At 36.2% G+C, this 13907-nt stretch overlaps 1 protein-coding gene across 2 annotated transcripts; it reads right to left on the bottom strand.

The window, feature by feature from the left end:
• Window positions 1-3182: 3182 nt before the first annotated feature.
• On the bottom strand, window positions 3183-7431 carry MED32 (mediator of RNA polymerase II transcription subunit-like protein). 2 transcript variants are annotated; one of them, XM_089437496.1, is made up of 2 exons: window positions 6886-7431; window positions 3183-3582 (listed from the first exon to the last, which is right to left on the bottom strand). In XM_089437496.1, the coding sequence occupies exon 1, from the start codon at window positions 7373-7375 to the stop codon at window positions 6887-6889; it is 489 nt and encodes a 162-aa protein (XP_089293622.1). In that variant the 5' UTR covers window positions 7376-7431; the 3' UTR covers window positions 3183-3582; window position 6886. The 2 variants fall into 2 exon arrangements, with proteins under 2 accessions (XP_089293622.1, XP_089293621.1); XM_089437495.1 differs by having other exon boundaries at window positions 6873-7427.
• Window positions 7432-13907: the final 6476 nt, after the last annotated feature.

Raw genomic sequence — 13907 nt, 5'->3', positions numbered from 1 at the left:
TTTGACATAGTTAAAATGTTTACATTCCATTGCATTAATCTTTTTATTTAATTTTTTCTATGTAATTTGATTTAATCAAAACATTAAACATATCAAATCATCTCTACCGTACTCGACTCGACAACAATAAACATGACCAAACATATCGTCATTGAAATAAGATATACAAATCATCTCTACCATACTCGACTCGACAACAATAAACATGACCAAACATATCGCCATTGAAATAAGATATACAAATCATCTCTACCATACTCGACAATAAACATGACCAAACATATCGCCATTGAAATAAGCTATATGTTGCGCACAAAAAAATATCAAAATTGAAAATATCTTTTGAATGCCAACCAAAACCCAAAAGAGAGCATAAACATTGATTCAAGACAGCTCAAGTTTTGGAAAACTGGTTAAAAAAACATTTACACTGGTTTGTGATGCATTGAAAAGTATTACAATAACATAAGGTGTCCTAGTGTCAACTGCATATTTGCTCATCATCACACCAATAAGTGAATATAACTTTGTTGACTAGATTGTAAATGCAAATAGATATGTTTCATGTGAGAATGCGCAAGAAAAGAGTAATGAGACAAACCAGTCGCGAGATAAGGGGAATGACTTTAGATGGTTGCGGAATTGTCGCGAGATAAAAGTGCAATTAATTATAAGTCGGTCTATAGGACGAAAGACCTGTGAACAAACGGTTTAGTTGAAAACCACAAGGCAAGTGTACAAGTATCGATTATGATGAAATATTTGCACCTGTGCTAATCAGTGAAAAAAAAACAAATAGACAAATTGTTCAATGAAGTTTTAGGAGAGGAAATATACATGCAATCACAACAATGCTTCATGCAAGATGGGAAACGGCATCTTGTAAGTTAAAAAAGACATTTCATAGACTCAGGTTCCCCACACACGTATGCAAATTGATAAGCAATATAAGGTAAACGGGTTCAGGAAAAGTCAACTGCAACAAAATCGGGGAATAAAAATCAAATGTAATTATGGTGTTGCATGTGGACGATTAAAAGGTGAGCTATAGAAAACCTTTCCGTCATTGCTTTGGTCATAGTTCATTATTATCTAAAATATGGCATAAATGACAACATCTCTCTGTCCCCCACCAAGTATGCACAAGAAATACTATAAATTTAATGTGAAAAAATGTAAGCCAACAGCAGTCTTACTAAAGTAGGAATGAACCTTCTGAAATTGTGATGACTTCATACTGTTGACATGGCTTTCCATACACTGGGGTAAGGAGTTTCGTCTACTTCAGTACTACAAACCCATTACAATTCATGGCAAATACACAAGATGTTCTCTTATATATGTAGCGTGACAACAACTTCAAATTAGTTGAGAGCATGCAAATTAAGCAAGATGAATCCATGAGAGAAAAGCCACTAGCTACTCATTCACATGAAATCAGCGATTCTTTTGTAATTTAACAAGAAGCAACCAGCTCTTGCATTGTTATGACCAGAAAAGGATTTCAAAGTGGCAGTCACTGCACCATCTAAAACAACGTGTCTAAGGAGGGTTCTAGTTGGGGAACCTTCATCCCCTATGAAAATCAAGGTGTGATTTCAGCTCAAAGAATTTGATGTTTCATACAAATACTAAGCAATATCGAAAGTCACCATTAAAATTAAAAATGCAAATACAGAACAGAGAATTTGAGACAGTATACTAGAAAACTGAAGACAAGCCTGCATATAGTATTCACAAAAGCATTGAAGAATACAATTCAAAAGCCAGAGGAAATGCATGATCCAAAAGAAAAAAATTGTCACAAGGAGCGTTGGACGTTGTTAAAGGATATAATGCCCATTTTTAGTCGGGTGCCCTTCGACATGTCATTGTAGGGGTAAATTTTTTTGGCTGGAGAATAGATAATTTGGTGCTATAAATGTGAGTTACTCCGCAACAAAAAATTAAGTGTTGATTGTGAAAATTATGCCGTGATATAATAACCAAGAGTGAAAATTATATCTTCGCATGCCTACATGGAATAAACAGTGTTCAAATAAAGACATGTCTATTCAAGGGTGAACTATTTCTGACTAGTAAACAATTCATTTTATGCTTTAAATGTGTGTTCGCAACTGGCATTCACATTTCCATGTCAAAGGAAGACGTATTTGTGGAATGGAGATGCGTTGGTCATCATGTTTTTATGTTGTTAAGGGGAAATTTTAATCACTTCCATGAAAAGGTCTTTGTAAAATGTATTTAATATTTCGAGTGTCAAATCATGATATCCAATACAATGATTTGTTTTCTTATTGGTAAGGAAGTCAAAGTTTTAGATGTAACAGTTGAAGCACAACCCATTTTGAAGAGCGTGCGGTCGTTAAGAATTGCCAATCTGAAGTTCTGAACATTTATCAGCAAGTTTGACAAAAATACATTCTAACAGCTTGGAGATATCAAATCAGCTCACACATGAATAGCGAATTTAAGTGGAAAGCCACTCACACAACCTTTTCCAATATCCTCCAGATTGGAGAATCCCAAGGCTGATTTTTTAATGCATATTAATAAGGGTTGAAACTAGCATTCTCCTGTTTCAGGTTCAGTTTTAATGCATTAATAAGGGTTTAAACTAGCATTCCACCAGTCTAAAGAAGATCAACAATAGATGACACAGCAATTTATTGTTTACATCATATCTTACAAGTGATATTACACTGATTTTACACATTACACAATCTAGACCACCTCTAGTGTGCATAATATCGTTGTGAAATAGAGTCAACTGAGGGTGAATTATCTAAAAGTTGAAACTTTGACACCACCTTGCCTGCAAAATTGACTCGTCACTCTCCAGCCAAATTCAGATTACTCATTTGCAATTGATATGCCTTTCTATATTTATTTATCACATGTGGTGCCTACACTTCAAAACAGACGTATGAACCAGAAACTTGGTAAAATACAGGTGGTGGTCTGTGCATGCAAACAATAAGCATAACTTATAAGTTATAACTTAATCCTCAAACACTGGAATAGTACACATTAAAAGAAATGTAGGCTACATTATAAGGCTTCAATTTCTATTTTTAAATTAATGACTATAAAACATGCAATTCAAGCTTGAAAGCTAACCATCATTTGATGAAATGATAGTGACGATCCACAGCACAGAAATGTCAGCACCAAAATCAATGTAATGAATAACAGAGACCAAACAATTATGTTTAATTGTTCAATGATAAGATTGAGCATAGACTTCAGCAACAACCTATGAGTTGTTAATACTTCATTCAAATTTAAAGAAAAGCAAAGCTCCTTGTCCAAAGATTAAGAATGGCATGATGTCTCTAAAGTCCTATACCTGTATGACGTCTCTAAGTCCTTTACCTGTTGTAACTAGCCTAAAACCCTACTTAAATAGCAAGATATGGTTGCTTCTTCACATTGCTTTCAACTCGAAGAGGCAACAATGCACCTGAACACCTCTACATTACAATGTACCCAAACAACTCTCAAGGCCACCAGTATGAGACTTCACTGATTCAATCTTGCAGCTTGCACAAGTCCAACATTTTCACTCTACTTGACTTGTTCCTGCATTAGTTTCACAAAGATACAACAGAGTGTTTGCCTGATCAGTACCCAAAAAAGAGGAATGGAAATTGTGTATTGTAACATAACAGACATTACACTTTTTCTTTTACCTATTAAAAAATGGAATACAGAGTTATAAAGCTGATTGTCCTTTAATAAAACGATGAATGAGGAGATGTAGGACACAGAAGTGACCAATAAAACAAAGTATTTAAAACAAATCAGATCACCAAAATATTTGTGAATAATAAGGTTTGGAAAAGAATTCCACAAGAAATCCATCTAGAGCATCAGTACCATATTCCCACCTTCCATCTTAATACCATATAAATTTTAAAGATAAAATGAAAAGCAAATCATCAAAAGAACGATTTTCCTGTTTTCAAAACTTCAAAACTTTAAAGAACCTAAGACCTGCCTGAATTGAAACTAAGCATGCCATTCAAACTATTTAAGTATTCCATGTTTTGCAGTTAGCATCATACTCATTTGGTATGCAAGTCAGTCGATATCAATTAGAAGAAACATATAAATATCAGAGACTTAGGGAGAGGAAATGAAATGGAATAATACTAATGTCCACAAGTGACCAATTAGGTCAATGAGACTAAAGTACCAAGTAATAATAGGAATGAATAGCCTACAGCATCTACAAAACCAAGAGACAGAAAGATCAAACTAAAAGGCCTAATAGGAGAAGAACCCAAACAGGTAAACCTTTGACCATGTAATAGAGATAGAAACTCTATAAGAGAAACATCATTGTAGCGAAAGAATTCGACTGAATCAGGAGTGGCGCCATCCAAGCCAGAATCTGAATCACAGGTGCTAGCACCTCTGTCAGCCACAGTGAAAGAACCGAAGCTAAGCTTGTTAGTGTCCTCAGAAGAATGACCTGGGCCATACGGGAGCCCAACTGTGCTATCATGGGGAGATGTCAAAAACTCCTCGCCATGCCTCTCCTAACACCTATGGCCAATGGGTATTTTGATGAAGAAAGAAAACCGGTGTTCCATGCGACGTCTCCTATGATCCATGGGCATGGAAATACTTATCACCACGCCTCAAAGTATGGTATAAGTAGGTCACAAAACTTATTCAATATTTCCCACTGTAGTTCTTATAAGCAAAAGAAATACAGCTTGGATTCTAAACACAACATAGATTTTTAAAACAAGGTTAACCATTTCTTGGAATATGATATTTTAAACAAGGTTAACCATTTCTTGGAATATGATATTTTAATACATCATGTGACCTTAACAAATTATTTGTGGACAGCATCCACCTCACATTTAAAAAAATACAAATATTTTAATCAGTTGTAGATACGTAGTGCTTGCTTGACGTTAGGAAAGCAAGGAACTGACTGAACCTAAACTACAACATGCTCATATATAACTACCACCATTTCACCGGGCTATCAATTAGGAGGGAAACCTAGACCATCTACTCCTTCGTTCCATATCGGTAGTTTGTGGGTCTCTCTATCTTCGGATGTGTGGTTGGTTGGACGTGGTCGGTGTGGGTGGTCAGTGTGAGTGATCCGCTTCTCCTGAATAACTCTTATCACCATGCCTCAAAGTATGGTATAAGTAGGTCACAAAAACTTATTCAATATTTCCCATTGTAGTAGCTTGGGTTCTAAACACAACATAGATTTTTAAATGGTCATTTAAAACAAGGTTAACCATTTCTTGGAATACGATATTTTAATACATCATGTGACCTTAACAAATTACTTGTGGACAGCATCCACCTAACATTTCAAAAATACAAATATTTTAATCAGTTGTGGATAATGAATAACTCTGTGGAAGTCATCCACTAGAAATATGCTCCAATAAGACTTTGAACCTTTTATGTATCATAATAACAATTGCCAGAATTTGAAGTCCTTCCATGACATAAAACTCGAGATCAACATGAGATTCATCCAGCGTGGGAGGAAAAAATAACACCAAGGCTGGTGTTATTAACTTATTTCCAGGAAAGAAAAAAAAAGAATGAAATACCAGCAACGACAAGTATGTATACTAGACCTAAAGGACACAACAGTGTTGCATTACTATCACACAAAAAAAAATGAAATGGAGGCTTAGGAAGGTCAAAGGGGGCTAAAAGCAAAAAAACTAAAATTTAGGTTATCCCAAGTCTTTGAAATCTTAGGATTAGTGGGGAGTGAGATATGTGGGCTTTCCAGGAAGCCATGTGGTTAGTTGATATTATTTAAATTTATGTCAAAACTTCAACTTTGAGGTTTGAATTTTGGCGAACTTTAATTTTTTCTTGAGGTTTGGCTAACTTCATCAAGCTTCATAGCCATTGACCAGGTCCATAGATCAAAATTCATAATCTCAAGTCACAACTCAAATTTGCAATCTATCTTTGCAATTTCCATATCCATGATAGCATTTTGTAGGTTGATTTCTTATTATTTTATCTTTATATATAACAAATATATGGATAAACCTAATAGTGAACCTCATTCGAACCTCATCAAAAAATTCAAGCTGGAAACAAAGATATAGATAGTTGGTCAAAATACAAAAACATTATAGAGAGTAGTGGGATAGCTTAAGGAACCTCAAAGCAAAGTAAATAACGGGATCTTATTCCTTGGGTTGGGTTGTGCATGAAAAGGAAAAAAAGTTAACATTCCTTGGGTTGGGTTGTACATGCTGAAAAGGAAAAAGAGTTAACAGGAGATTATTGTTAAAAAAAATATTACGAATTCTGGGAACTAAATTTTATGAGAAGATTACACCAACCATAGGAAAATTTGTCCCTGTGATTCATAGCCTCAAATCCGAGTGATATGTTGTAGAAAAATTATATGCATCAAAACCTATGGTTGAGCTAAAAAGTGTTCATCTGCAACCTGTTGGTGAATTATGCTCAGAAAGATAAATGTTATAATTTATTCATGTCAAAATTGCATTAAAGCTGTTTATGTTTTGAATTGGTTATTATTTTATCGTATGCATAAGTTCTGCACCGTCATGTTGCATGCATTGATTCAATTAATTGCCGGGAAAATGAGTAAAATGGTAATAGAGTTGTAGAACGCTCAATTCAGCCTAATTAGATGGATGGACATGTAATAAAATGGCGTTAGAGCAAAAATATAGAGCCAGTAGGAGAAATTTTGAAGTACCCCACTCAAACACTCGGATCGTAGATACATCTAAACATGTACCAAATATAAAACCCAAAACCCATAACCCATTATGAAGAACTAGCTATAACCAAAAACTTGAAAAAAAAATACGCAAAAATAGGAATAGTACCAGTGGTTTTAACCTCATTGGACCGCGTCCTCCCCGAAGCGCGCGTCGAAGCCAGTGCTGGAACCAGGCGGAGCCCCGGTTGAGGGCAGAGAAGACAGCGAAGCGGCGGTGCTGGCGGTGGCGTTGGAATTGGAAGCTCCTCCTCCTCCCTGCTGAAGATCAATGACAAGCCACCTGACTGCCTTACTCATCTGCTCCAGCCTAACGGCACTGATAGGCGGAATGCCGACCGCGGTCTGGCCGGCTCTGGCCGAAGAAGAACCGCCTGTGGCCTCATCAACGAGGCACTCCGAGCCGATCCTCTGCCGCACCGACTCCACCAACTGCTCTGCCCTGTCGCACGCAACCCTGAGGAGCTCCCAGTGCTGCTTGAAGTTTTCGAGTGCGGCGTCTGTTGTGAGTGTCTTTGCAGCGTCTGAGGATTCCCGGGCTTCCAAAACGCGCGCCGCGGCTCCAATGAAGCCCTCGTACGCCTTCTCTAGCGCGTCCACTGTGCTATCCATGGTAATGTAGTTCTTCCATGCATTTCACCCTTTTTAATACAAAGGTAGGTATGGTAAAAGACATAATACACAATCACGACAGAGAGTTGCCATAAATAGTTGTATTGGAAATCTAATATAGTATATGTTGTTTAAATTTAGTCATTATGGTATTTTGATTTATAGGTCCATAATATATTGATTGTTGATGTTAATTTATTTATTTTGATTGTCATGGAAATGGTCATACGTTTGAATGACTTACTTAACGCAGTTGAATCCCAAAATGATATCTAATTATTTTGATTGTTTTAATAAAGGTGAAATATATGTTTTAAGAAGTAAAATATAGAATCTAGTGTATTTAGGGTTTAGGGTAAATTAATGGGTTTAGTTTAACTTATGAATGATATGATCTTATCCTGACTTTTTTCTGGTTAATTTTAATAAAAAAGATCCGTCAAAAATTTGAGAAGAAAAAAATGTTGGTTTTTATATATATTTAAAAGTCTAGTACCTGCAACAATGTTATTTATTATCATTGTGCTAGAAAGGGTTGGGTTGTGTCAACCTTCAACGCAACGTAATTATTTCAAACCAACTTTTGATTGGAAGTTAGCCCTTCCAATCTAAGAGGGGTCTCTCAGTATATTTAAAAATACACATGGCTAACTCTGGTTTTCTACGTGATTTTTGCAAGTGAAAGAGTGTGAGGACAACTACCATTGGGCATGGAGTCAATTAAAGAAAATCAATTACAAACAACATTGTTTTGTGGAAGCTAAGGCATTTTTAATTTACTAATGTGAATATGGACATTCGTAGTAATCATAGGGAATTGAAGGAAGTTGGAGCAATGTAACATTGAATTTCAAGTAATCAAATAAGCTATGAAAACTAACAACGACATAGAAGCATAATAGGATGGAACTGAAACTGAAATGAATCTCAGGTTAAAACAGAGTATTGTTGCAAACTGTATATCTATTAACTGAAAAATATACAACATTGGTTTCCTCACATCATTGATCCCCCCACTCTCAGAGTTGAGAATCTACTTATTTATAGAGTGAGATCTCTTTTACAAAATTTGCCATCTGGGATTGATTCGATTGACAATTATGAGATCTAATCCTATTTGATTAATAAAACCTTGAGCCTTCATATGGATTTTCTGTTACAATTATTTATGAAAATAAGACTGTTTGTAGCGTGGCACTGTATTTGTGGAAATTCATAGCATCTAGCCTTTTGAATCTTGCTATGTTGTTTGTTGTTGAAAGTGTCTTGTTGTCTCTGTCTCGTTGTCCCACTATGTCTCGTTGTCCCACTATGTCTCGTTGTCTCACTATTCTCTACATTCTGCTTGATGACCATGCTGCTGGAAATATGCCGAAAAACACCCTCATTGCCCCATTGACCGCAAGGCGAAATGGATGTTTAATGCTCGTTGCCCTAGGCTTGTTGTTATCGCAATCAGAATACAGGAGGGGAGCCTTTTACCAAATTCCATAATGTTTTTCCGACTGTCCAGATGCAAAACTTTAATAAAGCATGACACATAAAATATCGCTTCCGAAACCAGAACTTTGCATATCGCCATCGGGAAGGAAGAAGGGGCGTTAACGCTGATTTACGGTGATTTCTCGATATGGACCTGAAATTTCACACAACCATAATGCATAATTTTTCAGGTCCATCGCAATCGCAAGTCGGAAGGGAGTTCGGCGGAGAAGGGATTTGTGACTTGAGTGATCCCTGATTGTGATATTGCAATCGGCGAGGGGAGACACGTCGCAATCGGCGAGCGGGACGAAACTTTATGCGATATCGTAATTGGCATGGAGGATGTGTGATATGCGATATCAGCGAAGGAGTGGTGACGGGTTTATGCGATATCACAATCGGAGGGGAGGATTTGCGATATCACAATCGCGGAGGAGGGATACTGGTGGATATGGTTTCGCAAAAGGGAAGGGGCTGATTGCGATATGGTTTGCAGGTCCCAGCCTTTAAAAGGACTGTTGCATGCTTATTAATGTTTTTGAAGTATTTTAAAGGGGAAAGGGAAAACGTGGCTAGAGTTGGAAATGGTTGAAACACGGCTAGAGTTGGAAGATGGGGAAACAAAGCTAGAGTTTTTAGAAAACAAAGGAGTAAAATGGGGTTTGTGAAAAAAAATGGGTTTTGGAGAATATGGAATTTCTCCAAAACGATTTAGACTAGACATGTCCTTCCTTCTTTAATCTCCAAATGCAAAGCACAACAACCTCTTTCAGAAAAGCAACAAATAGATGCAAAGATCAGTGGTGGAAAACCTGATCTAAAATGACTAATCAAACTAAAATTTATTTCTAGTGGTTATCAGGGATAACAATGGCTCCAATGGGTATGTTGCACCCCTGTGGTGCAGCAAAGAACCAACAGACTATTTACCTGACCATTGAGCTAATCCTAATTTGAAAACTGAAAAGCATACTGCAAACCAACTACTACTGCTACAATATGATATCAAATTGTTGTACAAACTGAAATTGTCAATTGCGAAATGTTTCCTAAAGCTGAAAGAAATGCTTAATTCAAACAATATGAAACTTCCTATATAACCAGTCAAATAGTTGATTCAACACCTGGGCTTCTTGATTGTGCTTGAACAATATCAGTAGTGAATTATCTATTGGCAACTCAGAATAAAAACTGAATCTATCACTTGAGCTTATAAATGAAAGAAACTCCAGCTTCACTGATGACTGGAATAGACTTACCAAACAATCTTTATAATCATGAAAAATCACCTTTTCTTGATGAGTAAAACCATGAGGGTTGAATTCATTCATAACTGATGGCATATGTTGTCCTCTATCTTCAATTCCAAGAACATCATCAAATAAAAAGGCAACAACATATTTCTCTTCCTTGCCATGTAAATCAACAAAAACATCCATGCATCCTTGAACATCTTCAAACATGATATCCATATTGTGTGTATCAAAACTACTCTTTTTGCTTATCAAACACATCAGATATAACCTTTGATAGTTTTGCTTGAGGAATGTCATCTTAAGTCTGAACGCTAACATCTCTTATACAAACAACTTTATGCATTTCATCCATGTCATTTTGATGATCCTCAAATAGAATAGGCAAAACCTGTATATTCAGCTCTTCATGTATCTCAGGTTTACCTAACAGTGAACTTTCATGCACTTTAACCGAGACAACATCATTATGATTTTCAACAGAAAAAAAAATTCTTGTCTAGGTAGACAAATTTCATCACATGTTACCTCTCTATTCATAATCTTCATGCATGCATTTTCAACAACTTGATCTTGAGAAATTTCTTCTTGACATAAAATCTCAGAAAAGGACTCATACCTCTAACTGCATATAGATTGACAGGGCTGCAAATCTTGATGGATTTCATGTAATATGACACTATCAAATTTCTGATCCATTTCATCTTCAACTAAAGAAGAGACATCTGCTTGTTGGAAAACTTCTTGATCATCATGACAACTAGCTTGAGAAGAAAATTCATAAAGTGCCTCTAACATCTCCTCATCATCCATACATTCTACATCATCATCAATACTTTTGAGATATTGAATGAAACCTTTCCAAAAATTACAACAGTCTTGAAACAGTGGTAATGAAGGATGAGACTTCCCATATTGTACAAAAAATATTCTATGAAAACCTTTAAGAGAACATGAGCTTCCTGCCGACAACCCTTCATACCATACTCTAGCTTTGTCTTCTAGAGTAGCCATAAACATATTCATGAGAAAATCCTCAGGAAACTCAACCCTCAGTCTACATACATGTATATGGAATTTAACCAAATGTAGACCAACATCATTTTCCTTTTCATCTTTAAATATGGGAAGATGGGTTGGCCAATCAACACAAGGCATAGGATTTGGAAAGCCATAGATGTGAGACTGATCCATAGGAGCATGCCTGACATTTCTTCTTATAGTAGAACTCATATTGGAACTTCTTCAAGCTATTGATATGTAAGCAGTGGAGTCACCATGAAGCTTCGATCTTCAGTATCTTTTAAGATTTCTCTAGGGTAATATCACAACCTTTCAGAAAACTCTGATTTCCTGTTACCCTTAGGAATCAGAATGAAGAAACTCAAAGAGAATCTGGGAAAAGGAGCTTTCCAGCTCCTGACAAATGAACCAAAATGTTATCATTGGGCTAGAAAGGGTTGGGTTGTGTCAACCTTCAACCCAGCGTAACTATTTCAAACCAACTTTTGATTGGAAGTTAGCCCTTCCAATCTGAGAGGGCTCTCTCAATATATTTAAAAATATAGATGGCTAACTCTGGTTTTCTATGTGATTTTTGCAGGTGAAAGAGTGTGAGGACAACTACCATTGGGCATGGAGTTAATTAAAGAAAATCAATTACAAACAACATTATTTTGTGGGATTTGATGCATTTTTAGTTTACTAATATGAATATGGACATTCGTAGTAATCACAGCAAATTGAAGGAAGTTGGAGCAATATAACATTGAATTCCAAGTAATCAAATAAGCTATGAAAACTAATAACAACATAGAAGCATGATAGGATGGAACTAAAACCGAAATGAATCTCAGGTTAAAACAGAGTATTGTTGCAAACTGTATTTCTATTAACTGAAAAACATACAACAATGGTTTCCTCACATCATCGATCCCCCCACTCTCAGAGTCGAGAATCTAATTATTTATAGAGTGAGATCTCTTTTACAAAATTTGCCATCTAGGCTAGATTCGATTGACAGTTATGAGATCTAATCCTATTTGATTAATAAAACCTTGAGCCTTCATAAGGTTTTTTGTTACAATTATTTATGACAATAAAATTGTTTGTAGTGTGGCACTGTATTTGTGGAAATTCAGAGCATTTGGCCTTTTGAATCTTGCTATGTTGTTTGTTGTTGAAAGTGTCTCGTTGTCCCACTACGTCTCGTTGTCTCATTGTTCTCTGCATTTTGCTTGATGACCATGATGCTGGAAATATGCTGAAAAACACCCTCGTTGTCCCATTGAAGGGAAGGCGAAATGGATGTTTAATACTCGTTGACCTGGGCCGACTGTTATCGCAATTGGAATACAAGAGGGGATCCTTTTACCATATTCCATAATGTTTTGTCGACTGCCCAGATGCGAAACTTTAATAAAGCATGACACATAAAATATCACATCTAGAACCAACACTTCACATATCACCATCGGGAATGAAGAAGGGGCATTAACAATGATTTACGGTGATTTCTCGATATGTCGGACCTAAAATTTCACATAACCATAATGCATATTTGGGTCCATCGCAATCACAAGTCGGAAGGGAGTTCGACGGAGAAGGGATTTGTGACTTGAGCGATCCTCGATTGCGATATCGCAATCGGCGAGTGGAGACACATCGTAATCGGCGAGGGGAGACACCTCGCAAATCGACGAGACACATTGCAATCGACAAGCGGGACAGAACTTTATGCGATATTGCAATCGGCGGGGAGGACGTGCGATATGAGATATCAGTGGAGGAGTGGTGATGGGTTTATGCGATATCGCAATTGAAGGGGAGGATTTGCGATATCGCAATCGCAAGTGGAGGTGGGATACAGGCAGATATGGTTTCGCAAAAGGGAAGGGGTCGATTGGGATATGGTTTGCAGGTCCCAACCTTTAAAAGGAATGCGGCATGCTTATTAATGTTTTTGAAGCATTTCAAAGGGCCAAGGGAAACATGGCTAGAGTTGGAAATGGGTGAAACACAGCTAGAGTTGGAATATGGGGAAACGCGGCTAGAGTTTTTAGAAAACAAAGGAGTAAAATGGGGTTTGTGAAAGAAATGGTTTTTCTCCAAAACGATTTAGGTCCTTCCTTCTTTAGTCTACCAATGTAAAGCACAACAACCTCTTTCACAAAAGAAACAGATAGATGCAAAGATGAGTGGTGGAAAACCTTCTCTAAAATGACTAATCAAACTAAAATTTATTTATAGTGGTTATCATGGATAACATTATTAATTGTCTGGTCCATGCATCAGAGAAAATGTATCAAAAAAATGCGGAGTGCCTAGTAGGTCAAAGTTGTTAGATAACCATATATACTAATCCTAGAAGGTCCATGCATCAGAGCGAATATATAAAAAAAATTGCAGAGTGCCTAGTAGGCCAAAGTTGCTAGATTTCCATATATACTAATCCTAGAAGCAAATATAATCAAAAAACTTGAGTTTGAGTTGCTTAGTGTACAAAATTCGAGTGCCCTTGGGTTTTCCATTTATGCATTCTAAATAAATAAAAAATCACATTCTTTCTTGAAATTATTTTCCCAGATTCAAGTGAAAAAGTCTAAGTTAAACTACGTCAAATTGATATGTTATAGAATCTAATAAATGTAGAGATAAAATTGATATATTGGATCAATATGTAAAAAAATCAAAATTTCCAAATATAAATATATATTTTTCAATATATATATATATATATATATTTTAAATTGCAATAACATTTATAATATAAATTGGAGTTGTCTATAATGCGA

The sequence above is a fragment of the Pinus tabuliformis genome, chromosome 5_2 (genome assembly GCF_031772625.1).
Source record: "Pinus tabuliformis cultivar Carrire ecotype Pingquan chromosome 5_2, CPIR1, whole genome shotgun sequence".
Lineage (NCBI taxonomy): Eukaryota > Viridiplantae > Streptophyta > Pinopsida > Pinales > Pinaceae > Pinus > Pinus tabuliformis.
This window is presented reverse-complemented; position numbering and strand designations above follow the sequence as displayed.